General features: G+C 34.1%; 1 protein-coding gene across 15 annotated transcripts in view; it reads left to right on the plus strand.

Annotated features, from left to right (window-relative positions):
* The window catches only part of FRYL (FRY like transcription coactivator), a 240389-nt gene that overhangs the window by 143574 nt on the left and 68952 nt on the right, over positions 1–27863 (plus strand). For all 15 annotated transcript variants that reach the window (XM_033105538.1, XM_033105539.1, XM_033105525.1 and 12 more), the window contains 15 exons: positions 1250–1353; positions 1560–1668; positions 3342–3428; positions 5974–6145; positions 6486–6618; positions 9128–9235; positions 12199–12436; positions 13330–13515; positions 13769–13855; positions 15356–15624; positions 17940–18135; positions 19021–19145; positions 20698–20755; positions 23056–23147; positions 25721–25893. In XM_033105538.1, the coding sequence (XP_032961429.1) occupies positions 1250–1353; positions 1560–1668; positions 3342–3428; positions 5974–6145; positions 6486–6618; positions 9128–9235; positions 12199–12436; positions 13330–13515; positions 13769–13855; positions 15356–15624; positions 17940–18135; positions 19021–19145; positions 20698–20755; positions 23056–23147; positions 25721–25893 (2137 nt within the window). The remainder of the gene's footprint in view (positions 1–1249; positions 1354–1559; positions 1669–3341; positions 3429–5973; positions 6146–6485; positions 6619–9127; positions 9236–12198; positions 12437–13329; positions 13516–13768; positions 13856–15355; positions 15625–17939; positions 18136–19020; positions 19146–20697; positions 20756–23055; positions 23148–25720; positions 25894–27863) is intronic.

Here is a 27863-nt window from a genome sequence, read left to right on the forward strand (position 1 = left end):
GGAGATTGATGTTGAGACTGACCAGCAAAGTATTTATATTCCATTCTCAAGCACATCAAATCTTTGTGTAGAAATATGTACAAAAGTGTATTTTCTAGCGGTTATCGTTTGTGAAAATATCCTCAATTGTTACCTTTTTTTGCATTGTTTTTAATCATCTGTAGCAGATGTCCATTATTCTGTATCTTAAGAAAACATAACATAGTATGGCCAAATTTCTTAGTATTTAAAAACTCCCTTTGGTTTGTTGCTATGTAAAAAATAATTGTTTAGCAATAAGAAATCTCCCAAATGAAATGAAATAAATGCTAATTTACAGCAATCAAGGCATCCTACAACCAACGTAGTTTGTCCTAATAAAGTTGATGATTAGCTACATTTTTAATCTTCACGATTAAATCTCATTTCAAGACTGATCATTTGAGAACTTTACTTTTTGTAATAGCTGCTATGAAGTAAAGGTTTGTCTATGGAATTGTGATTGAAATGGAATACTTTTCTTATTCTAAATAATAATAGTTTAAATAATAATCTCTGATGCCAAATGAAAAATTGAAAGTATAACACCAGACACTTACTGAGTATGTAACGTGTGCCAGGCAGTGTTTCAAGTGCTTTTCACATAACTTCCTGAGTCTGTGAGGTAGATACCATGTTATCTCCATCTTAGAGATGAGGAAATTATGGCACGAAACTATATAATGGTATCCAAGGATGGGGTTTGGCCCGTCATTCCTAATTGCAGAGTCCATGCTCTTAACCTACTATTCATATTCCCTCTTGTAAGGTTACTGACTCAGTAATATTTTGCATTATTTCATAAATGCAAATGTCTATAACAGTATTTGGTGTTCTAGATTTTAACTGTGTATGGGTTGCAATGAATCACTGCCAAGATTAGTAACCCTTCCATCCTTATGTCACTGTTGTTGTATGAAATGTTTATCATCAAGTAAGTTGATGTTTGTATAGTTTTGAAGTTCTTAGAAGTATTTTGCTATTTTGTTTTAAGAGTATAAGTAATGGGTCAGGATTTTCTTATTTATGGTTACTTTTGAGCTGTCTGTACTTATCACATATAAAATATATACTTAATCATACAAATATATACTTATATATTTAAACCTGTTAGATTGAATAAAAAGGAGAAAGTGAGGGTTTTTAGTTGTTGAGAGAATGTATTTGTTCTTAAATGATTGCAAGTACTTCAATAAATAAGCTTATTTTAATTCTCTTTTGTCCTAAACAGAATAAAGATCCTAAAATGTCTCGAGTTGCACTGGAATCTTTGTACAGATTGTTGTGGGTTTATGTAATTAGAATAAAATGTGAAAGCAACACTGTAACTCAAAGGTGAGTGCCTTTGTTTTAAAGTATATTTAAAATAAAATTTTAGTAAAAAGAAAAATATCACACTAATGGAATTTTAGTTAACATTACAAATGCCTTATGGAGGAATAGGAATCTTCTTGACATATTATGAAGAATAGGAAAAAGTTTGCTGATGTTCTATTAATCTCATTATCTCTTTGTGACTAATTTCTTTTTTTTTGCTGTAGTCGTCTTATGAGCATAGTGTCGGCACTTTTTCCTAAAGGTTCACGAAGTGTGGTTCCCCGTGATACACCTCTCAATATATTTGTGAAGATTATTCAGTTCATTGCTCAGGTGAGTGCTTCCCTCCCTCATAGTGTAATACACATATCCATGTGAGTTACTACAGTAATCTGTTGTGGTAACTTGGAGTCTTAAAGTTTGTTGCATATCCAAAAGGATGATAACAAAACATTTATTAATATTGAATAGTGAAAGTGTGTGCTTTAAAAAGTAAGTATAAAAGATTCTAATTATTTTTTGTGACAAAATACATTGAAATCATTGATTTGTACACTTGGAGAAGGAAAAGAGACCCACAGGTAGAAGCCCTTATCCTTTAGGACGGGTCAACAAGGTGTCTCAGTTCTGCTGTTAGTCCACTTGCTAATTGCCTCCTGAGTATCTCGAAAGATTTTTTTGAAAATTGTTTTCATAATCTGCACTAACCTAGGTTCCTGGGTACAGGTACTAGAATCCAGTATAGCTAGTTGAACCCAAAGAGATCTTTCAAGGAATATAAGTAGTTCACAGAATCACAATAGGACTAGTGTGAATGATTAAGAGATTAACTACAGAATTGGGCTATCAAGGAAACTGCTGCCTCTGCCACAATCACAAAGTTGCCAAAGTAGGAAGTCACCACAGGTGCTTTAGAATCATGCTGCTGCCATGATCCCCACCAGTAAAATTAGATGTCTTTTTCTTCTCTGTCCTCCTCCTCCTCCTCATGTTATCCAGTTCCCAAAGATTCACATGGGTGTACCAACTGGCAGAGTCTAGATCACATCCAGAAACCAGTTGTTGCAAGGCACCCTGGGAAATGCTGTTTTAGTTTTCTGGCCTCTGCAGTAAAGGAAGGTTTATTAAAAGGGGATTAAATAGGTCCTGACTAAGCAAATCTAAGGTTTTAGTTACATTCCATTTTGGGAAAACAGCCCTGGAAAAGCATAGGTAGGGTTACCTCCTCAATTTAGGAAAATGTTTTGATTCCAGAACATTCACTGTGTTCTCTTTGAACTAAAACTATAACAGTTTAGAAGAGGTAGTCCATAATGTAATTAATTTGACAATAAAGAAATAAGGAATATTTAAATAAATTTAACACATTTCTATTTACTGGAGCACAACTAATGGTAATTAGGTAAGTATAAATGTGTCAATAAGATGAATGAAAGCAAATGGTGCTTTAGATCTAGTACTCAGAAAACATTTACATTTAGGTTTTATCTCTTCCCTAATCCCCTCCCCCAGGGTGGTACCCATTCCCCGAGATTAATCACCTCATACCAACACTCTACCAGAACTTTAAACCCCTCTCATATATCAGTTAACCTTATTATTTTTTTCCTTTGGAGATTTCCTTTCTGAATTGAGTCCTGTTCTTCCTGTCCCAATATGATCTCACTGCTCTCTGGGCCTGCTTCCTAGCTATTGTCATGGGCCTCTCTTAAATCATCATTCAGAAAATTCCTTCACTTGAATTTGAATATGATTTTCGTGAATGAATACTTAAAGCTTTTTCCACTGATGGGTATTAAATCATTTGATTATTTAAATATCCTAGTAGTTTTGCTTACTTGTTTTACCTACAATGCATGTGTATTTTTCTTCTGTACAGCTAGATTTATGAACTTCTTACGGGCTCAGACCTGTGTTGTTGCCATTATATGTGTAATTCGTAGCATGATACCTAACATATAGCAGCAGCAAGTTAGTAGGATTTATTGTTTTTGTTTTTTTTCTAGGAACGTTTAGATTTTGCAATGAAAGAAATAATATTTGATCTTCTCAGTGTTGGAAAATCTACTAAAACTTTCACCATTAATCCAGAGGTAAAAACAATTATGAAGTAATATGCTATCCTTTACTTTTTTTCCTGTTTTTTTTTTTTTTTTTTTAAGCACAGTTTCTGGAATCAGAACTCTTAGGTTCAAATCCCTAGTAAGACACTCTACTTCTAACTACAAGTGTGACCGGGGACAAGTTATTTAACCTTCTGATGACTGACTGAATGGTTTAATAATAGTTTCAAGCATGGCAGAAAATAATCAAGAGAGGAAGTTTTCCAGCTCAGCTGGCTTCTAGAAGTTGTGACACGAGCTCAGGTTTCTAATACAAACAGAAACAATATAAATATAAATATTATAAACATCAGGTTTCTTTAATAAATATCATTCATTCCACATTAATTGAGCACCGAAAATGTGTCAGGCACTCTTCTAGGTGTTAGAGACAAAAACAGATAAAAATCCTTTTCTCCGGATGGAGCTTACAATAATAATTCTTAAAAAAGACAAAAAGGTATTATTTTCTACTTCTTTGGCCCCGTTTTTCATTAGTAAACTCAATTCACTCTGTAGACACTAAATTTTCAGATTGTTTTAAAATATTCTACAAAGTAATTGCTTATCAGAATCTAATGATTCTTGAGGATGTAAAAAGGCAAGATAGGTATTATCTTTTTTTCTTAAGTCTTTTAAATTACTGTGCTGGTCTTCCTTATAATCCAATCCCAAGATATATATTTATGTAGTTAATGAAAGTCATTGAAGCCTTTCATTTATAGAATTTTTAAGAGAGGTTAATATTTATTTTCAGATGTTTCAAGTGAGCAGACATGAGTGTTTTATACACTTAATGTGGTTTTCAGCAACGAAAATCACATAATGAAAGACATTTTCTTGAACATCCATTTTAAAAAATACTTTCTTCATTAACAAGTTTATTTCTAAAATAAGTTTTCTGCTCACTGATACTCTCATACTCGGAGTATAGAAAGTGTCAGTTCTGCTGTTTGTTGTTATTCATTTAGGATTAGTTCGTTAGGATTATCTTCGGTCTGTATTTTCTTTTCAGAAATCTGTTTAAGCTTGTGAGAGCTAGTTTAGTTAAAGCCAGATAAAAGTATCCATTAATTCCTTTAATCAATACAAGCAAATTGCAGTACTCTGAAAGAATGAATAAACGAGGGCGCCTCTGTGAACCCTGGTACATTGTGGAGCTTTCCCACTTCCTTCAAGCTGTCTTCTGTGACTCTCTAACGTGACAGTCTGATACTTAGGCTGAGGGCAGTCACCAGTACTATGTCATATACAAAGATGAGTAAAGTTGAAAACCTTAATCTTATTTAGCTAACAAAAAATACGTAAATGAAAATTTTATTTTCTCCCTGTATTCCAGTGAACTGTCTTGCACTCCCACTGGGATGCAGTACCTGCTGTAGAAACCACTGGTGTACGCCAGACATAATGGCAGCTTGGGCTAAGATACTGCAGTGCGTATAGAGGTCATTTACTGAGAAAAGAAACATTGAGAAGAGATCAAGTTGGGGGGGGAAGTGCATTTGGTTTGAACATGTCAGCTCTCAGGCATCTTTTTGACATTCAAGTGGAGATGTCAGATGGGTCTGAGGAATGAGTTCAGAGAAATCGGGCTCTAAATTAGTGGGTGACCTGGTATGAATGGTAATTGACGTCATGTAAATACATGAAATTGTTGTGGGAAATGGAACCTAATGATAGGAGAAGGCAGCCTAGGAGCTCGTCTTGAAGCACTCTGATATTTAACACCCAGATAAAGGAGACAAAACCTAAAATGCGGGCAGATGACACAGCCAGCAGTGGCCTGGGTGTATCAAAGGAAGGGCGTGTTCCAGGAAAGAAGGAATGCTTGACAGTGTCCCATGCTGCCGAAAAGTCAAATAGGATGCACGGACAGTGCCCACCGTTTTGAGCAACATGGTTACTAAAGAGTGAGAGTTGCTTCAGGGAAGTATTATGAGGAGGGCTTATTCCATTAAGATAACTGAGTGTAGTTCACAGAAATGGGATGCATTTAGTTGAAAGGGAAACATTGAAGATGCAAGAAAAAAGGTAATTGATGGTGTAGTTTCCCAAGACTGTGAAAGCAGATGGGCCTGACAACTGGGAAGACCAGCACCTCCCTGACTTTGACGAGAGCAGAGAGGGCACGGAGGTGCGGATACGGGTAGACTGGTGTGTATTTTAGTGAGAGGTTGAAGAAAGTCAATTTTTTTTTTCTTTCTGAGAAGGAGACAAATCATCTGCTGGAGAGGAGTGGGGTAGGGATGGTAGGAGTGTAGGAGATGGATGAGGAAGGATGGAGAAGGTTTGAAATAAGCTTATACAGAGTGGGAGAGCCAGCTAACCTCTGACATGAGTGGGTAGCATTTGGGAATTTGCTATTAAAGCAAACTCCAGTACCTGGACTCGTTAAACAATGTCAAACAGAAAGGCTAGTTTTCCTTCTATCCTTGGTCCCATCACCCAGTGTTATTTGATGAGACGTTTTTAACATGAAAAAATACATATTTTCTGAAACTCTGACTTCATTATTTTGAATCTTTTTTCTCTGAAGAGAATGAACATTGGCCTCAGAGTCTTCCTTGTAATAGCGGACAGTTTGCAGCAGAAAGATGGTGAGCCACCAATGCCAACAACAGGAGTTATTCTTCCTTCCGGAAACACTCTTCGGGTGAAGAAAATCTTTCTCAATAAAACCTTGACAGATGAAGAAGCAAAAGTCATAGGTTAGTGTTAACTACAATAAATAAATTGCTTTGGGATGCAATTTAATGTTCTTTTTTTAAAGTTCATATCAAATCTCAATGTACATATTTGCCTAATATGGTTATTCCGGTACACAGAGTGATACAAAAATGAATACTTTTTTTAGTAATATCTATAATATGCCAAGAGTCTTCAGGTTGAATTTTTATTTTCTTACATGATGCTGAAACTCCTTTTGTAATAATAATAATAAGCTGATGTCATTTAAAAATTAATAGGCTTTTTTGTTACAGAAAATAACTATTCTTTATTTAATTTCTGACATTTTATAACTGAGTTGTTTGGTTTTTTCCCCCCTAGGAATGTCAATATACTATCCTCAAGTGAGAAAAGCACTAGATAGCATTCTCAGACATTTGGACAAAGAAGTTGGGAGACCAATGTGTATGACTAGTGTGCAGATGTCTAATAAGGAGCCTGAAGATATGATTACGTATGTAGTAAATTATTTCTCTTCATTGCTGTTTCAGTTTTTATAAAAGAGTATAGATGATTCTTGCTTACTTATTTTGTTACTTTCTCTTCTGGAATTCTCCCATATTGCCATCTGCTGCAGTTGTTAATACAGTGATTCCTTCCAGGGGCTCAGTTTTATTATTTAAAGTGCTTTCAAATCTACTAATAGTAAAAGGCGTCCTGGATCTCAGTCTAGTTTGTTGTCAGTGACAAAGCCCTACACTTATTCTGTGAGTGATAGATAAATCCTAGTTACCCTAAGGTGTGTGTGGACATGATTGGTTTGTTAAGTCAAACAAATGCTCTTATTTCCATAGCTCTGATAGATAAACAAACAAAACCCTGAAAATCTTCTGGAAACCAGGGCTAAAAACGGGAGTAATGTATGAGTAGTTTTTTTTGAAACAGTACTCATCCCAAGTCCCACCCTCACCTTTGTCACTACTTGTCATCCCAGCATCTTTTTTCTTTATTGTTAGGGACTTCCTTCTCAAGAGAATGTATTTTATGGCAATAACTTCATTTATTTGCTAGGAAGTGTCTACATATTCTGTACAAGGGAGAACTTTTTTTAGATATTAATTGGATTTTAGATTACCAAATTGGATATTAGATCTCTCAATGTAATTAATAATATGTACTATGTAATTAATAATATATACTATGTATATACAATGTAATTATAACATATACTAGTATGTACTAATATCTCTGAAAGTTTCTCTAATGTGAAATTTTTCCTGCATTACTTCATCTGGGAAATCTTTATTCTTTTCATCACAACCACTTTCCTCATTTATGTCAAAAAGTTTGCCCCTAACTTAGATCCTCTGGCTGCATATGTAGAGTCTCCAACATAGCAGTGTTAACATTCCCTGATCAGCTATTTCTTCTGGAACTCCATTAATGTTTGATTCAAATTTCCCTTCCAATGATAGCACTTTTTCCTTCTTTGCTCCACTTCAATCTTTGTTGGCCAGTTTCGTCTTTTGATTATTCATTTTTGTAAAATATCACCTGAGTTTATCACTGGAGAAAAGGAAGTAACACAACTACACACTTTGCTGTCTGTGTGTGAACCAAATACAGATGTACAGAAACCAATCACGACAGACTTTGAAAAAAATGATGTGATTGGTCACAGATTATGATTCACATCTGTTATGTATGTCATGATTGGTGGCCTGAAGAGCTAACAGGGAAGCTTGTTTATGCACACTTACTGTTAGTGTGCCGTAACTGAAAATTGTACCATACTGGGACTGGTATTATTTAACTAAATTATGGTAACTGAAATTCACGCATATTGTCATCATGCAGAGAGAAAACTGACTATATAAAAACTCTAAAAGTCAGTAGCAAGTCCATTGCCAATATAACAAATACTGGCCTAAAACATTTAAATCATCCAAATTCTTTTCTACATAAGAATTATTTTATTAGGCCAACTGAAGAACAATTTGGATAAAATAAATTACCTCAAAGCCTCACTTTGAAATATAGACCCAAATAAAAACTAGTGTATTAAAAGTTTAGATATTTAAAATAAGTAAAATCGTTGAATAATGAGAAGAAGATACTGAAGAATTAAATTGTATCAAGCCTCTGAAGGAACCAGATGATTTTCAAAAATTGACACCTTTTATTACATAAAAAATTTTAATATATACTGGGGGTGCCAACAAAATGTATACAAGTGGACACTTTGGTCAATGTTGCTCAAGCAGTAGTTCGCCATAATTAGAAATATCTGGACGCTGATACTTTGAGCACTTCTTGTAATTGCAGCAGTCAAATGTGACTTGTAAGCATCTTTTGTTATCGGTATATATTGAGTATTACAATTTTAATAGTTCTTCCTTTCTTAAAATGTGTGTACATTTTTTTGGCACCCTCTATATATTTTGTGTTGTGCGTGCGTGCGTGAGTTTGTGTGTGTGCACATGTGCGTGTACCCTGAAGTAAAATAAAAAGACAAGAACAGAATACCAACAGTGGTGTATGAAAAAGTCTGTTTTCCAAGAACCTTGTTAGTAAATGATATTAAATAAAACATTTTTTTGTTAATTTTATAGGCCTCAAATAACCAATATTTTGTTACTTAGTAATATCAACAGTTAATAATTATTTATTAAAGGTTCAATATTATTAAATTATATTTAATTGAAATTTATTAATTTGAAATAATTGTTATAATTTACTTAAATAATATTTATTATATAAACATAATAAATTCTATGCTTGTTTTATAGTTACTGAAAACCTTTTTTGCTTGCTAACTGTGTTTTCCCCTGAATTATCTCTGTATTCTTTTGTCCATTTGTAAACTGATAATTGTATACTGGATTTGTATGTGCTCTTTTTATATTAAATACATTAAACTTTCTGGGGGTGGCACTTATTTTCTGTAATTATTTTTCCAACTTTGCTTTCATTGTCTAGCATATGTAATATGCTATTAAGTCCTGTTGTGATATATTTTTCAGGGGAGAAAGAAAACCCAAAATTGATTTGTTTCGAACTTGTATTGCTGCCATTCCAAGGTTGATTCCTGATGGTATGAGCAGAACTGACCTCATTGAATTGTTAGCAAGGTAAGTGAGAATTACTGTTTGCTATGTTGGTTTTTGTCTCTTTTGATCACTTTAAATTTTTAACACAGCCTTGTTACTATTATCACTAAAAGAGTAATAGTAAAGACTTTTTTAATCCTCTGTTTGATACAGTTTGTCAACTTCCATTTTGTCTTCTGTGTTTTATTAAACACGTTCTCCCCACTCATTTTTAACTTTTAAAGTTCTTTTAGATTCCCCTACAGATCCTACTTTTCAATTTCCTAGCTTTCCGTCAAGGAACATTTCCTGGGATTTATATAACATTATGTCTTAACTTATGGGCATCATCAGTGTGTGATGATACCCATTAGGCAATTAATTATTGTGTTAACTCCTACAATCGTTTCTTTAGCACCTAGGGTGGTGACCAGCTCTCATTTTCACCTCTTTGTTCTATTGCAGGGCTCGCAGGGTTGAAATTTTTGTCTTCATTTCCTCTATTAGGCATGTCATAGATCTATAAAATAAGTAAATAACATGAACCAAACTTAAATGCTAGTTCCCTAAACTAATTCTAAGTTGAGGAGATGGCCTGTTGAAAACCTACTTTGTTGATGTACTTATGAATTCCCTAGATAAGTGGTCAGATAGTAAGTATTTTAGGATTTGCAGATTATATGGTCTCTGTCCCCCTATTCATCTCTGCCTTTATAGTGCAGAAGCATCCATAGACAACGTGTAAAGGAGCAGGCATGACTTCCAGTAGGCGCCTGCTGGATTTGGCCCTTGAGCCGTAGTTTACTGGCCCTGCCCTAAACTGAAAATCAAGTGTAATGACTATCACTGAGCCGTGATATTGACTATACTGAAAGATGTCTGTTGGTTGCTGGGCATTTATCATTACGTCTTAAGTTAAATTCGTGATGAATAAACAGTTAATAGACAACTTCAGCAACCCTTTCTACCTTCCTCTTGAGAACAGCTAGCATGTCAGACACCATCCTCAACAGCTGCAGGGTGTGATCAGAGGTAGTACGGTATTTGCCTCTTTTCAGTAGTATGAGGAGAGGAAGGACTTTGCTTTGAAATTTTGCACCAACTGTCTCTTAATTTTTGTTGTGCATTAGATTGTAGAGTTACAAAGTTCATGCCAGCATTGGGGAGGGAAAAGAAGTGTAATTATAAGGTTATTCCTTGGGAAAGCAGTAACCAAGTATCATTCAGTTCCACTCTTCCTCCTCCCGCTGCAGTTTAACAACTCACCTGCATCTTTGTGGTGAGTTATATCCCCCACCAAAATAAAATTGCATCTGTAAGGGGCAGGGAAGCATCTAGTGAAGGAGCAAACATCTGAACAGTGAATGACAGTTTGCTTTGCTATTTACTTTGCTTCTTTCCCCTATGATATTCATTTACTAATTAATTTACTTCAGCAGGAAGAAAGATTCTAGGGCCTCTTCTATTTTGTCCCCTATTCTTATTTGCAATTGTGATCTTTTTACTTAAAAATAAAGCAAGCAAACCAACCAAACAAAGATACATTGTAAGTTTGCATGCTGTCTCTAAGGAAAGTTAATTAGTTCCCCTGCCTTCAATTAGCCAGGCTACATTGCTGTTCTTCTCATGCATCTATACCCTGAGTCACAGAGATAGGTGTAAGCTGGATAGTTACATATTCATGGATTTGAGGGAGTTGAAATAACCTTTAAAGTCAGCATCGTGTAGGCAGCCACTTTCCCACAGTATGTCCCTTGGTGCCACTGTCAGAGACAGAATCCTGGGCTACAGATCCTTAATCTGAGCCTGTGTGGTATTTCTGATGTCCTGCTGTAGCTACCGCTGCTTTCCTGGCTTTCTCTTAAGTCTGTCTAGCTGTAATACATTTTCTCTTCAGCCTCACTGTCAGTTGAAGGTTGGCTTAGTGAAGACCAGAACTGAGGTCAGCAGGGTTGAAGACTGTGGTATTTCTTCTCACCTAAACCACACAGCTTTCCTCCTCTGTCACTGAGGATAACTCCATCTTCCCAAGTGTGTAATTATAGCATATTTTTAATATTACCTACTTATCTTATTCATTCAGGCTGCTTCTAACTATGATGCATTTTTCTTGATACGGTCTATCACTAATCGAATCCACTTCAGACCCAAATCAGAAACTCTTATTCATATGACATTACACATTGGTAGGTTCACAACTGCAGGCATTTTCTCTGGTTTTCTTGTTTATCATTCTCTTGTTTATGTTCTGTTAAAGTCCTTTAACATATTATTTTCATGTCCTCATGTTGTTTTGATGTCTTTAAAAGGCAATTTTATATAGCTTCTCCTCTAATTTATTTAAATTTAAACTGTCCTTAAGGGCTTATGTGTTAGTTTGACTTTTTTTTTTCTTTTTTGTTCTAGGCCATTTATGATGTTGCCCTAAATTTACTCTCATTCTCACCTTCAAGAATTATTTGTTAAATTGATTCCATCTTGACTTGTTCTGTTTCCATTTTTTTAGTCAGCCATCTTATATTTAATTGTAACCTCAGCAGCATGAAAGAAGTGAAAAGAGATAAAACATGTCCTTTCCAGTGATAGTAAAATACCAAATACATGTGAAATAGTGCTAATATATGATACGGTTAGATATAACTTTTGATTGATTACAGGATGACATGGTATTTTTAAGAATTAAAATATTTTTTAAATATAATTCTGGCATGGCAGTCTGTATTTTCTAAAGTACCTCATTTGCATTATGATCAAGCTTATTCAGAATTGTAGTAAAAATACCAACGAATATTAATAGATTCATAAGTGAATTTAAACAAATGAATATAGACTGGCATAAGGATGGATAGAGCACAAAAAATGAACATTGGTTTCTATCTTCATATTTCCTGCAGACCAATTAAGAGGACATTTTTTTTTTGTTTTAAGTTCTTAGTTTTAAGTTTTAGACGCTAAAACTGTGTGGAAGGTTTTGAAGTTGGCTAATGGAATTTTGTTTTTGGTAGGCTCACGATTCATATGGATGAAGAACTGCGTGCTCTGGCTTTCAATACTCTGCAGGCACTAATGCTTGATTTTCCAGATTGGCGGGAGGATGTTCTTTCAGGATTTGTTTATTTTATTGTTCGTGAAGTGACTGATGTCCATCCCACACTTCTTGATAATGCTGTAAAGATGTTAGTACAATTAATAAATCAGTGGAAACAAGCAACCCAAATGCATAACAAAAACCAGGATTCACAGGTACCAAATTTTTCTGTATTACCTCTTTGTATGTGGTTAGTGGTAAATGACCAATAACGTTAACATATATATTGACTTTATTAAAAAAAAAGTTTTATTAGTTTTATTCACTTTCAGTGTTCATAATCTCTTAAACTGAGCTTTCCTGTAGTTTATATTAAATATATAGTGTTTGTGTGTCTAACTTTTCCAGCCTTCTTCCTTTGATAACAATGAGTTTTGAATGAACGTAGAAAGCAGAGGCAATTATAGCTCACATTTGTTTCCAATACATTTAAAACTGATGTAATAAAAAAAATGTTAGTAGCCTTCCATTTGAGTATTTGATTGGTTTATCCTTGGCATCAGTCCCTGTTTCACATGTATGTGTGCTTCTTAACCATAAATGGTGCTCAACTTATTGATTCATGATAATGTGAATGTCATAAAACCTTGAAATTTTAGAGCCGGATTCATCTAAGCCAGTTCAGCTTCTCAACCTTTAATGAGCTTACTGGTCACCAGGGACCAGGATCAATTTCTAACAAGCTCCTAGCTGATGCCTTGCTTCCGGACCTCACTTTGAGTGCAAAGGATACAATCCAACCCCCTTATTTTCCACACAGAAATGTTAGGCCAGGAGTGATTCCTAGTGTCAGCTCCACGGTTACAAACTAGCCAGAGAATGATAGACGTTAGCTGCAGACTTCATATTTAGATTGCTAATTACATGCTTTTTTTCAGTATGTATACTATTGCTGCATTTTTATAAATTAACTATGTAAGTTGCTGGAGCTGAGGTAGACCTGTAGCCATAATTTCTGTGATTTACTTTACTCTTTATTAATTGTTTTACTGGAATATCTGTATATACATTTTACAATTTTATTTTTAACTTCTACTTATTTTTCCAGCATGGTGTAGCTAATGGAGCTTCTCATCCCCCTCCTCTGGAAAGGAGCCTGTATTCCAGTGTATTTCATGTGGTCGAAGGGTTTGCTCTTGTCATTCTCTGCAGCAGTCGACCTGCCACTAGGAGATTAGCCGTCAGTGTCCTTAGAGAAATACGGGCTTTATTTGCACTTTTGGAAATACCTAAGGTAAGATTTAGGTATTTCAGTTAGTTGTCTAATGAAAGTACTTAAAAACTATCCTTCTGCCCATCTTTATTTTCTGTTACTACCGTGCAACTTACTTTATAACAAAGTCTTTCTGACAGGGTCTGAACTAACCCACCTATCCTCAATTCCATTTGTAACAAATAGTAAAATGAATTTTTAATGTTTAGTTAGGTTTAGCCACTTTTCTTGAAAATTCCTAAAGTGTTTTAGACACATGATGTCTTTTTTATAGGGTGATGATGAATTGGCCATAGATGTGATGGACAGGCTGAGCCCATCCATTCTTGAGAGCTTCATACATCTCACTGGGGCTGATCAGGTAACTGGAATGATTTCTGTAACTATAATGTAACGATTCTAATGATTAAATGCTATTCAGTCTCATTTTGGAACGTAAGTCATACACATAATGAATTTCCTTTACAAATGTAAAGCATTACAAAGTGTTTTTAAAAACTGTGAAGTAGTTTAAAAATAAGAAAGAATACTTTTTAAAAAATGGCACACCTAAAAAAGTGGCACTCGTTTATTTCTATGGTCAGTACACTTCCGTATGGCAATACAAATATTTTATCTTTGTAAAATTCCAGTGTTTCCAATCTAAGAAGTTTTTCTTAAATCTAATATTACTGTTGACTGTTATTTGCTATTTATCATGGCATATAGTATTTTTGACATATATACTGGTTAAAGTACTATGGAAAAAATATTGTTCAAATTTGAAGCAAAAATTTGCACTCTGCCTTCGATAAGTGTATTTATTTTCTTTGCCACATATGTTTAAGTACAATGGAGTAAATATGTAGTATTTTATGCCAGACTCATAATGTAATTTGATAAATTAAAAATGAAGAAAACTACTTTGTTTTTTTACATTACTAAAAAAGCTTATGCAAACTTGCTTAGTTGGCTTTGAACAAAAAAAAAAGGTCATATCAAGATTTCAAGATGGATGTAAGAATAACTATCAAACTTCACTACTTGAAATTTTTTCTTCCTGTTTTATAAAACAACAAGAGGTTTTTGTGCTTTCTGTATGATAATACTTAGTCACAACTCACGAGTTACGTATAACCGAAGGAGATAATAATAAAATTTTATTAACCTAGGTGATTATAAATCTTTACAATTTAACTAATTCTGTTTTAGATGATTAACCATGAATTATGCCAACAAAAAGAGTGATGGATGACTCTCTTCTAGGGCCTAAAGCAGTGCCTGGCTCATAGTGGGTGCTTTATAAGTATCAATTGAATGGTCAAGTGAATTGAGCCTCAGTTCAGTTTAAGACTGTTCAGTTTTTGTTGTTTGAATGACATGCAATTTGCCCTGAAGGTAAATCTTTCTCTTCAGCATAAGAGCTCGGAAAAATTATTGAACAGATATTTAAGAATATGTACTTCAGGAGAGGACCTCATTTTCCAATCTGTTCCACTTAAGCATATGTAGGGCACATCTGCATCAAAGTTAATGGTTTATTTTTGAGTTCTCTAGCAGCTTCAGTACACCCACGAAAGTTGCATATTCATATATGAATTATATAAGTAATGATTCTTAACTTTTTTGATTTTTAGATCCTTTTAAGACTAATGGAATCTCTCCTAAAGAAATGCATGTATGTGCATACACAAAATCCTTACGTGCAATTTCAGGAAATCACTACTCCCTTAAGCCCATTTTGCACCTCATATTATCCCTGTTTTAGAACCTCGGTTGTGGAAATTACCAAGAGGCCACTGATAGTTTAAAGCAGTTCATATGGCAAAACTTTGAAAGTTACTGAGATGTGCAATAATCGATTTTTTTTTTCTCTGTGTAGACTACATTGTTGTATTGCCCTAGCTCGATAGATTTACAAACCTTAGCAGAATGGAACTCTTCTCCTATTAGCCACCAGTTTGACGTGATCAGCCCATCACATATATGGATATTTGCACATGTGACCCAAGGCCAAGATCCATGGATTATAAGTCTCTCTAGTTTTTTAAAGCAAGAAAACCTTCCAAAACACTGCTCTACAGCTGTGAGCTATGCTTGGATGTTTGCATACACAAGACTTCAGTTGTTGTCCCCACAAGTTGATATAAAGTAAGTTATTTTCCTAGCATAAATTTAAAAAATAAAAAATGTGTAGACTATCAGTTTTCATAATGTATGTGTTTGAAAAGTTACATGAATTGGAAATCCCATAAACAACATGCCATGATGTATGGATGTATTAAGGAGGAAGATGAAAATTGTAAAGGATATAGTCTCATAATGCCTTTGTCCTTTTCGTGTTCTAGTCTTACCAAGTTGTAATTGTCTGTTTACTTAATGCCACAGTGCTTGGTACCTAATATGTGTCCAATGAATCTGTATTGAATGAAAGAATTAGTGAGGAAAGGATCTGAAGATCAATATAGATACGTTTGTAGATAAAGGATGAGAAGTAAAGAGAAACCAACCTCAATGCCCTTATTTTCCTGGTGACATTATCAGGAAGCCCATCGGCTAATAGGAATTAGTGATATTGGATAGTGGAATTGGATTGTAGTTTTGAGGATAATAGTAAAGATTTGGAGTAACTGATAAAATGTGATGGAATGTTGACCAATGTCATTATAACCTGCAGTTAGTTTCTTCTTGTCCTTAAATATGGAAGAGAATTTTTGAACCTAAGTTTCAGTTTCTGGTTTCACCTTATCTAGTGTGCCATTGATCACCTTGCATAGAATGAGTCCTCTCATCATATAACTTGCGCATATGAACCTAACACCTGGAAAAGCCTAATGTCTTAGGCTCTGATGGAAGGCTCTCCAAACCTCGTTCCAGTCTACTTTTTTCCGTCCTTTAAATCAGTGGTATTCATGTGCTCTTATGTTGAACCAAAGCAAACTTCTCAGAGTTCACTATATGTGGTCTTCCGTTTCCATTCTAAGAGCTTTTGTTCACACAAACCGAAACTGCATTTGTTTTCTATAGCCCCTGCTGCTATAGAATGTGTCCATATCTGACACATCTCAAATTGCAGCTTATACTTAAAGCCTTCGCTTATATCTCCTATCTACAATAATCATTCCTTCTTTTGGGTTTGAATGTACATATTTTTGGTAGCTTTATATATACGTGCTAATTATATATCTGTATAGATTCTCAGGTAGCGTATATTGGATGTTATTTTTTTCATGAAGATTGACACTTGCCACCTTGTATGACATTTATGATCTTATCTTATTTAAGTCTCCCATAATTACCAGATTTTAAATAAGTCCCACTTCCTAGCTCTCCTTTTGCTCTATTTTTCATCAAACTTAGCACCATCTGACATTGTTTTATTTGTTTTTTTATTGTACCTCTTCCCCAGCAAACACGATGGTAATGGTTTTTCATAGGTTTTAGTTTTTTGGGTGTTTTTGTTTTTTTTTTCCTGCTGTCACAAGTGCTCTGAACATTTTCTTACATACTGTGACACTGTTTATGAATTAATGAAGTGGTATGTGTGCATTACTTGTCTTACTATATTATAAATTTATTTAAAGCAAGGACTATCTGTTAGTATTTTTCCTTTTTTTTGTTTTGTCCTCAGTCCTTAATCCCAATAGAAGTTGGGTGTTTGGAAAGATTTATGAAATTGTTCCAAAATATTTTATTGATCTAATCTTTAAAGACAGAAATTTGACAGAAGCTTTAAAAATGTGGATATTCTTTTGACTCTGCAATTCCATTTACAGGAATTTACCCATGAAAATGTTTAAAGTTTTATTATAATTAAGCATATATTAAGATATATAGTATTGTGTAATGGGGAAAAATTGCTATTAATTAAAATGTCGAACAGTGAAAGTTTGGCTATATAAATTACGATAATCTCTATAATGATGCATAGCATGCAGTCATCAAAAATGATGTCATGAAAGTATATTAATTTCCATGAAAGGTGTTTAAAATATATGTTAAGCATAATTCGCAGGTATAAAACAAAAGAAAATTATTCAATTTTTATAAGTTAAAAGATACATTCATGCATTTGGATACATGTATGTGAATTAAAGGTGAATAGAAGAATATACAGTGTGGTATTAAAGGTGATTTTCATTTTGTTTTTACTTTTTTTCTGAATTGAGCATGTATAGTTAGTTATAAAATGTGGCCAGATAAATATTAACTGTGGTCACAGGAATAACCGATAATGTTAAAAAGATCCTGTAACATGTTTTAATTTTCAGCCTAATATTTTATTCATTTATATCATATAATTCCACAAAAATTTATTAATAGTAGTAGTTATGAAAACTTTATGCTAACCATCTCCCCTAAACTGATAGAAATTTAGCATTAGCTAAAAAAAAAAAAAAGAAAACAGAATTCTCAAAACATGTTGTATTTATATCTACCTGTTTTCTCCTTTTTTTTTTCCTCAGTAGCCCCATCAATGCTAAGAAAGTAAATACTACCAATAGCAGTGACTCCTACGTTGGCCTGTGGAGAAATTACCTCCTCCTTTGCTGCAGTGCAACAACATCCGCATCCTCTTCAGCGTCTGCAGGGTCTGTGAGGTGCTCTCCTCCTGAGACGCTGGCGTCTACCCCCGACAGTGGCTATAGCATTGATTCTAAAGTAAGCTCTCCACATCTGTCACGGAATCTGAATGACACCATAGAAGTAATGTTTCAGAAGTTCTTTTCCAGGACTGTAAAGTAACTTGGTTGAAAAGTGTATTCGTTACTTGCACTAATAATGAAAAAAAAAGTTTAAGAAATCCCGTTTCTGTTTTTATGGATTCCTAGTTGGAATCAATTGTATGTATAATTTTTCTTCAGGGAAAAAGGGTCATGCTCGTTAAATTCATCAGAATGAATATGTTTTAAGTATTAGGTTGGTGCAAAACTAATTGCGGTTTTTTCCATTATTTTAAACCTTTTAAAACTGCAAAAATTTTCACCCGTTTTCCCTTATTCTATTAACTGTAGTTCTCATACTTCTCAGTATTCTTTAAAAGGAATGATATAAATAATTAAATCTTTTTAGAATTTCCCTAAATTATGTAGTGATACAAATGATACTTGAAATGACCTAGTCTTCATGATGCGACATAAAAGAGTATGAGGTGGTTGAAGGAAATTGAGAACGCCTAACACCTGGGTGTCTAACTTTACTACCGATGACTCTTTTGGAAGTAATTTTGTTTTCATTTGTACGGATCAAAAGACATAGACTATTTGTTGATGGGAGTCAGCCTGTTATGTGATGATGAGTAGCTGTAAGAAATTAAGAGACTCACAAAGCTCAGTTCTGTTAATGATCTTGCAATGAGACATTGGACTCATTATTTAAGCTTTTCGGGTTATATACACCACAGGTGAATTTTGAAGCACCATTCATTCTAAAATTTCATGTATCCATTGTCCTTGACCAAATGACCAAATATTGTTGAAATGTCAAATTATTTAGTCAGATGTGCTACCATTAGTAGGTGCTACAAATATAATTTTTCTTTTCCAGATTATTGGAATCCCATCCCCTTCATCCTTGTTTAAGCACATAGTTCCAATGATGCGCTCTGAGAGCATGGAAATCACAGAGTCCCTTGTCCTAGGCCTTGGCAGGACCAACCCAGGAGCTTTTAGGTAATTCTATGTTTTCTCTATGCCCTAAAAGAGTAACTGTGGCTCCTAGGAGAGAAGGTGTGATAGAATACTTACTATCAGGACAGCTGCATATCAGTCTTTCTACCCGTTAAATAGCCATGTGACATTTAACAGGTAATTTAATTTATTGGAGTCTTTTTTCCCCCATTTTGATTGAATAAATAAGATTTACCCTATTTTCTTCACAAAATTATTGTGTGAATCAAATATATACTATGTATAAATATGCTCTAGAAATAAAATGTTGTGCAAATCTCTAATATTTTCCTACCCAATTTATTTACATAGTGATTCTATATATAATCTTGATCTATTGGTTAAAACTGCAGTTTTTCCCCTTCTTTTTTAAGAGAATTAGTCTATTTTTAAAAGAAATATTTATATACATGTTTTATTAGGTTGGTGCAAAAGTAATTGCAGTTTAAAAGGTTAAAAATTGCAAAAACCGCAATTACTTTTGTACCAACTTAGTATATCATTCTTGATATTTTTGATATTAATTATTAACTCCTTCATTTTTGCCTGAGATTCTACTTGGTTATTGCCTGCTGTGCCCTGAATTATTATTTTGAGATTGTCCTCCATTGATAAGAGGTGGTATTGATGTTTTGATCCAAGGTAACATGCATAACAAAGAATAGTGTAATAAATTGCAGTATGTCTCTAGGTGTGGGTTAGCATTCATTGTAAATGAAGTTTGGGAAGATTATTTTATGACAAGTAAATAACACTGCTGTGCTAATAGAAAAAATGGAATACAAAAATGATCTCAACTTCTTAAGAAAAAAATTCCCATAAATAGAAACAATTCTGAGTCAAATACTTTAAATGTCTGTAGTAGTTTTCTATAGATGATTAAATTGTGGATGGATTTTATTTTCTTCTTATGCTTTTTGTATTTTATCAATCTTCTACAATGAGCATATTTTCATTTTAAAATCAAGATAGAAGCAAAGATAAAATTATTATGCTCATGAAGTTCATATCCTTTGAGCCTTTAATTCCATTTTTAAGAATCCCAAGGAAATCATCAGAAAGAGACAAAGATTGATGTACAAAGATGTTTACTGAGGCATTGTTTATACTAAAAATTAGATAAAAATGAATCAGTAATAAATGAAAATGGTTAAGAAAGTTATGGTGTCCTACTCTTAGAATAGTATGAATTAACTAATGACATGAAAGGTATTATGCTAGTCTTAAGTAAATTTTAAAAAAGGATATCATCTTCTATACGATTGAGTTTCAACTATGTGAAATGTATGTATGCTGCAAAATGATTGAACAAAAATCTTGATAGTACTTATCTCTACAAATTAAAATAAGTGGCTTATACCATTTCTTCTGCTTTCTAAGTGTTCAACATGTGCATGTGTTATAACCAAAAAACAAAAAAAAAGTGTTTAAAACAGTAGGATTAGGATTAACACTTGTCAGTTTACCTCTTTATATTAATATTTGCACTGGATGTCAGATTATGTCTGCTTAGCTATTAATTAAAAGAATGTATAGTATAACATTTTTCTTCTAGGGAACTAATAGAAGAATTGCATCCCATAATTAAAGAAGCACTCGAAAGAAGGCCAGAGGTAAGCTGTGTGGTTTTCTTATCGTTAAATATTTATATGGCAAACACTTGTCTTCTTTATTCTACACATTATACCAACAGAAATTCAGAAGTAAATAAGCAAAAGATTGCCTAGTACAGTTTTCCACATTTTTAAAAACATACAAAACTCTTTTTGCCCCCACAGGGGATCTTATGCAGAAACACATGTAAAACATGTTGAATTGCTCGTGAAGACAGGTCTAGATCAGGGTTGGCAAACCTTTTCTGTAAAGGGCCAGATAGTAAATATTTTCAGCTTTGCGGGCTATACTGTCTCTGTTTCAGCTATGTAGTTTTGCTGCTTAGACTACTAAATAAATGGGTGTGGCCATATTCTAAAAACTTTATTTGCAGTAACAGACAGCAATGGGCTATATTTTTACCAATCCCAGGTCTAGATCCCCAAATCTACAGATAAATGTCAGCTTCTAAGCAGCTTTTAGAAAACGACAGGTCTAGTGGAACAGACAGGTACGTAAATCATAATTATAACAGTGTATTACACACAGGAATAAAGTCATAGATCAGGGATTCTATGACCTAAGAGAAGAAAGCCTCCGACTCTGCCTATGGAGTAAGAGAAGGCATTATAGATGAAGCACTGATATTAGAGGTGAATTTTTAAGGATGATTCCCCAGTGGACAGGCAAGAGAAAGATATTCTAGGTGGAGGAACAGCATTTGCAAACTTTATAAAAGAATCTAGACATTGCAGATTCTTTTGTGTGATTATATAAGGGGGACAGTGATTGATTAGACTGGAAAGCAAGATAAGAACTATCTCATGAAAGGTGTCTGATTTCAGCTTTATCCAGGACACTGGTGGTCCCCATGTGGCACTGGCATCTGAAAATTACGTGGAGAGCTTGCTAAAAATGACAGATTCCTGGGCCTATTGAATAAGAATTTCTAGAGGGGAGCCTAGAAATCTTTTTTTATTTTTTTATAGCACTTTAGATGAGTCTGATGTAGAACACTGAGAATCACTGCCATTAATTTTGGAGATCCACTGAGGAATTTCAGCAGGAGAGGGAGATGGTGATAATAGCTACTCTTTTAGAGACTTTAAAATAGCATCTGTACTTCTTCACTCCATCTTTAATTCAACCCTATAGAGTAGTGATAGTACCCCATTTTGTAACTGATTAGATTTTCATTTCAGAGTGATCATGTTGGTTAATAGTGCAGGATGGTTTATTAGAGGAAACTGGAATTGGAAACAAAATTAAGTGGCAGTATCTATACTTCTAAATTTCAGGGGGCAGAGGTCATCATGGCAAATGAATAGATATGTACAGTGAATTGCCTTGAATGTAAGCTACATTGTGAGAGCTTTAAACTCACAATCTTTCTATGGCGACAAAATGAAAACAGGTCAACCATAACATTACAGAAATTCTCAAAGTCTGTGAAGAACCATCCTGTTCAATGTGAATTGCTATAAACTTCATAAAGCGCTAAAAGATCTAGAAAATTTGATGAATTGGTTATCAGCAAATTGGTCTGCTTGTGGAACGCAGAAAATTAGACACTGGACATGAAAGTGAAAGACTAATAAATACATTTTAAATTGCTCTGTGTTAGAAAAACTACATCATAAATGAAATAATGGGTTGTAAAATATAGTGCTCTATTGGCGATCTGTATCTTACTACTATATATGAGGTCTTGTTAGAAGCAGAATCAGGTTGTTATAGCCATTATTCTAGGAGTTAAAACTTTGACCCTAGTAAGACAATCATTTTTATTATTACCATAACGATCAAAGATGTTTTGTTTTGGTTTATATTTATTTTTTCTGTCAAAATTATTTGTTAAATAGAAAACTGCGGTCATGAGCAAAATCTGGGGATTTTTCAGTCCCCTTTGTGATATTTTCTCTGCCCTTCTGTCATGTTTTTGGGAGTATCTTAGGGTTTTTTTGTGTGTGTGTCACTTCAAAGAGAACAGTTTACTAACTGCTTTAGTTCTTCTACGACTCTCAGACTAGCAAATCACTCAAAAGTAACTAGAATTTTATTTTTTCCCCATACAAGGGGTATCACTACTAAAACTTTTATTTGTGATTTTGTTTGGCTTGTTCATTTCCATTTACCCACACATATCTCTTTGATACAATAGCTACCGGAGTGCTCAAAATTTACACTGCATAACCAAAATAATTTTAATAAGCCCCAAAACTCTAAGTTATTCACAGTATTCTTTCCAAGTTACACCAGTAAGTTTTCTGTCAACTTCTCTGAAGGGTTTTTAATCAATATCTTTGTATCTTTGGAATAGAATATGAAACGGCGCAGGCGTCGAGATATTTTACGAGTACAACTGGTACGAATATTTGAATTGCTGGCAGATGCTGGTGTCATTAGTCACAGGTTGGTACTGGATTTTTTTATTTTTATTTTTATTATTTTTAATTTTTTTTTTTAAGGGCACAGCTCACAATGGCCCATGGGGGGATCAAATTGGCAACCTTGGTGCCACCAGCACCACGCTCTAACCAACCGAGCTAACCAGCCTCCCCAGATTTTGATTTTTAAAACTTTGAAATTATTAGGGAATGTATTTTTTCTCTCATGAACTATATAAAAACAAAAAAGGACCTTTGCAACAAAAACTTGTCTGCATCGCTATCAACATTATTTACCAGTCAAAGATGTATCCACCAAATTAACTAATGGCTAAAAAATGTAATAAATCCACCACTAATACTGGTCTGCTTCAGGAAAAAGTTGGGTATAATGTTCCTATGATATTTGATATTTGTTGGACTCTAGTAATCTATGCAAATCTAGACAGTAGCCTCTTTTTTTGTGACCTATTTAACTATGTCTTACCTCATTTATAAGATTTTCAGGACGTGTAAAAATCATGTATTTGAAAGCTTGACATAATACAGTTTGCAAATTTATTCCAATCAACTATCAATCTATCCTGCTGGGAAAAAATATGAAATCCACAAACATTATTCTTAACTGTTTTCATTCTTCACAAATGCAAACATAAAACCTGGGGTTATTGCTAGAATAAAGGCGTTGACACTAAGACCAGCCCCCTAAGGACAACGTCATCAACTTTGGTTGAGAAATAACTATTTCCAAAGAGGTTAATGGTGTTGCCTGATCATCGAAGGAGGAACAAAAATGGATCTGACCATTTCCAAGAAAAGTTCACTGAAAAGAGATCTTGAGAAAAAGATATGTTGATCATCAAAGAAGTATAGTATTGTTACTTAAGCATTTGTCCTGATTATTTCTTAGTGTACCTAACACGGTTCATAGTTTAGCATCAAGTGTTTTTGACAGATGCTTTTGAAATACAGCTTTAATCTAAGAGAATTTAAACCATTAGTATACTTTTCTTAATGGTAAATTTAAATCAAGTGAAAATAAAGAAAAAAGAAACCTCATTCTTTTTTCTGCCCTTCACAAAAACAAAACAGCTCAAGTTAGGAACAATAAATTTTGAAACTTGCTGGGCTTGATGCAAAAAATTAACCAAATACATATCTGAATCTTTTTTTTTTTCCTGGTTGCTTTTAATGTAATGTTAGTGAATGAAGAATCTTTAAATGGTACTGTTTTGGGGAACTACAAGATGTTGGTATCTTTAAAATTTCATTGCAAAAACTACTCATTGTTGAGCAGTATGGTTTTGAGTATAATTGTGTATTTTGGTTTTGTTTTTTTAAGAGAAATGAATATAAGGCTATTGCTGTTATGGACGTTTTATTTCCTTGGTTAAGAGAAAAGAAAAAAAATGAATTCTGAATACCAAGAAGGCAGGGATATTTGTTTTATTCACCCAGTCAACCCTATGTGCAGTGTAGGTAGTCCATGAATATCTGTTAAATGAATGAATGTTTTATTCTTGGGTCAGGTTGCAATCGACTAAATTCATTTCCCATTCACTAATCAGTCATGACCCAGAATTTAAAAACACCTGTTTAAGGAATAAAGGAAAAATTTTCATCCTGAATTCATTCAACATATTTTTATTGTTAGTTATAGACTGATATTTTTAATGTACTGTAGTACCATTGTGATTTTATAAGAAGCTATTCACAACTAGTAAAAAAGTTAATTTTACTTTTAAAATCATCTTTTTAGAACTACTTTTCAAATATAAAAAAGAAAAGCTGACCAAAATAAATATAAATGTAATATCTGATCATTTATGTAGCACTAGTAGTTTATTGGGCCTTTCATATATAGTAATTCATTTATAATCCTACTAAAATGCTCTAAAGTAGATACAGGTCACATGCTTAATCTCTGACGAAACAAGACAAGAATCCGAGAGTTCTGATTCTAACCAAATGACCCCCTTCCAGTCAGTAATTTCTCGTTCTAGTCGCAGAGCTCTTGCCTCAAGGAGAATCTTACTACAGAGCTTCTTGAGGCAATTCCATAGGTCTAGACAAAAGATTTGAAAACCAACAGTCTTACTTGAAGGTTTTGTATCCCTTATGGTTTTGTATCCCAAATAATACCTGTCAGGTAATCTTGCTGAGAATAAGTACCTGATGGATATTTGATAGACAGTGCTAAAGGCATAATATGAAGATGCATGGCATTTATGAGAATGTATAGTTCAGTACATCCTCTCTACCTTTCTGAACTGATCCTCCCTAGCCCATACGACTCCTTATTTCCTTATTTTGAAAAGCTTTATGATTTGACAGAGATGAAATAACATTTGGCACGCAGAATAGTTAAAGTTAGATATGGAATTGAATAATATAAATTTCAGTAGCAGTTCCTTGATTAAGAAGCACCATTTATTTTTATATTTAAGTAAGCCCAAATTGTGTTCATTTAATTTTTGAATGTTACATTGCACACAACCATGACCATTGAAAGTTGTGATTTTGATTATTAGGAAATTGTTTTGATTTATAGTTTAAAATCACATTTTCTTTATCATTTATTTTCTTCAATACTTTCAGTGCAAGTGGTGGCCTTGATAATGAAACACATTTCCTCAACAACACTTTATTGGAGTATGTAGATTTAACTAGACAACTCCTGGAAGCAGAAAATGAAAAAGACTCTGACACACTGAAGGATATACGATGCCATTTTAGTGCCTTAGTGGCGAATATCATTCAGAATGTTCCAGGTATGATTTTCAGTTTCTTAAACTGTTATTGAATATTAAGGGAACATCGTATTTTTTTCTTCCCCTGAGGTTCTGTATTCTAAGTTGATAAAGCAACTTGTAAGCATACTGTAAAAATGTGCCAGCATAAGTTGGATGGCAAGAGTTTGTTTTACCTTTGATTAGTGTCAGTGATTAGAAATCAAAAAGCAACCCAGCCACAGACTTTCAACGATAAGACGCTAACACAAAAATTTAAAGAAATCAATAGAATAAGCTCTTTGTACAAACTTGTTCTAGATGCAGTGAGCAAAGAACGTAATGCTCCAAATGGTAATTGAGAACAGAATTAACAAGATGCTCTTTTGAATAATGGAGAGGGGGTAGGCCATAGATGTAAAACATAACAAGGATATAGTGTTATTGATTGATTCCTTTAACAGATGTGTGCCTTTATTGAGCACGTACTACGTGCCAGGTACTGGTTTAGGCACTAGAAATACAGATATATGCAGTCGTATTTCAATATGTCATAAATTCTTTATGTATAAAGACATAAAAATGTGTCTCTAGTTTTTGGTATACAATGTAAATACAAATAATTCTTTTTCTTTCTGGAAAAAAAATAAAGATGTTTTGTTACCTTAAAAAGTAGATGCAAACAGTTGACTTTTAAAGTAAGAGCATAGTTGTATTTTATATAAGCACTTCTTTACGTACATGAATTTCAAGTACAGCAACCCTATTTTTAACTTTTGGGCAAATTGTGTCATTTAGAGGAAAAACATTTTTTTCCCCTCTAAATATTCAGATCTGAAGCTCACCAATGTAAAAATATAATTTTAGTCCATTACTAATCACTTGTCTACAATTTCCACATTGGTTCATTATGATACTGCTGCTCTTTTTCACCAAGGATTGATGCAGAGAACTGGTAGAATAGAATTTTTTTTTTTTTTGCTCTTTTTTTTTTAAAATTTATTGGGCTAACAATTGTTAGTAAAATTACATAGATTTCAGGTGTACAATTCTGTATTACATCATCTATAAATCCCATTGTGTGTTCACCACCCAGAGTCAGTTCTCCTTCCATCACATATATTTGATCCCTCCCCCGCTTACCCTCTGGTAACCATTAAACTATTGTCTGTGTCTATGAGTTTTTGTTTCTCATTTGTTTGTCTTGTTCTTTTGTTGTTTTTGGTTTATATACCACATATCAGTGAAATCATACGGTTCTCTGCTTTTTCTGTCTGACTTATTTCGCTTAGCATTATACTCTCAAGATCAATCCATGTTATCACAAATGTTCCTATATCATCTTTTCTTACCGCTGAATAGTATTCCATTGTGTATATATACCATAGCTTCTTTATCCATTCATCTGTTGAAGGACATTTTGGTAGTTTCCATGTCTTGGAGAATAGAATTTTAAAGTGGAAAAAATCCTTGGAGATCTTCTAAACCAGTGGTTTTCACATTGTGTTGCTTCTCCTCTGGTACCATCAGCAAGAGGCAGCAGAGTGGGTTTGGACTCCAGGTGTCACATCTAACTTCAAAAAGATCACCTTCCCTTCAGTTTGTTTTGTATATCAAGATTCCATGTAGGATCCTTTTATAAAGATAGCTGCACTGCTGAAAACATATAGAGTTTAAATGTAACTTCACTAGTTAAAAACCCTCTCTTACCAATGAACCAAGACGCAGAGGTGTGATTGTTAACGCCTAGGCCAAACTTACCATGCAGCCAGCAACAGCCCAGGGAGGGGCAGGGTCCTCCCCGCTGCCCTCTTGCTCCCTACCCTTTCTCACCCCCCCCCCCCCCCCCCCCCCGCCAGCTCTGTGTTCGCCCAGCTCTGTGTCTGCCTCCAGGCAGCACTGAGCCTGCCACGAAATTCTGCTTGCAGAGATGCTGTATTGCACAGAATGCGCTACATGATGACATCGACTGCAACGTTGTTACTGTGATTTGCATATATGTAAATGATTTC

The sequence above is a fragment of the Rhinolophus ferrumequinum genome, chromosome 5, assembly GCF_004115265.2.
Source record: "Rhinolophus ferrumequinum isolate MPI-CBG mRhiFer1 chromosome 5, mRhiFer1_v1.p, whole genome shotgun sequence".
In the NCBI taxonomy this organism is placed as follows: domain Eukaryota; kingdom Metazoa; phylum Chordata; class Mammalia; order Chiroptera; family Rhinolophidae; genus Rhinolophus; species Rhinolophus ferrumequinum.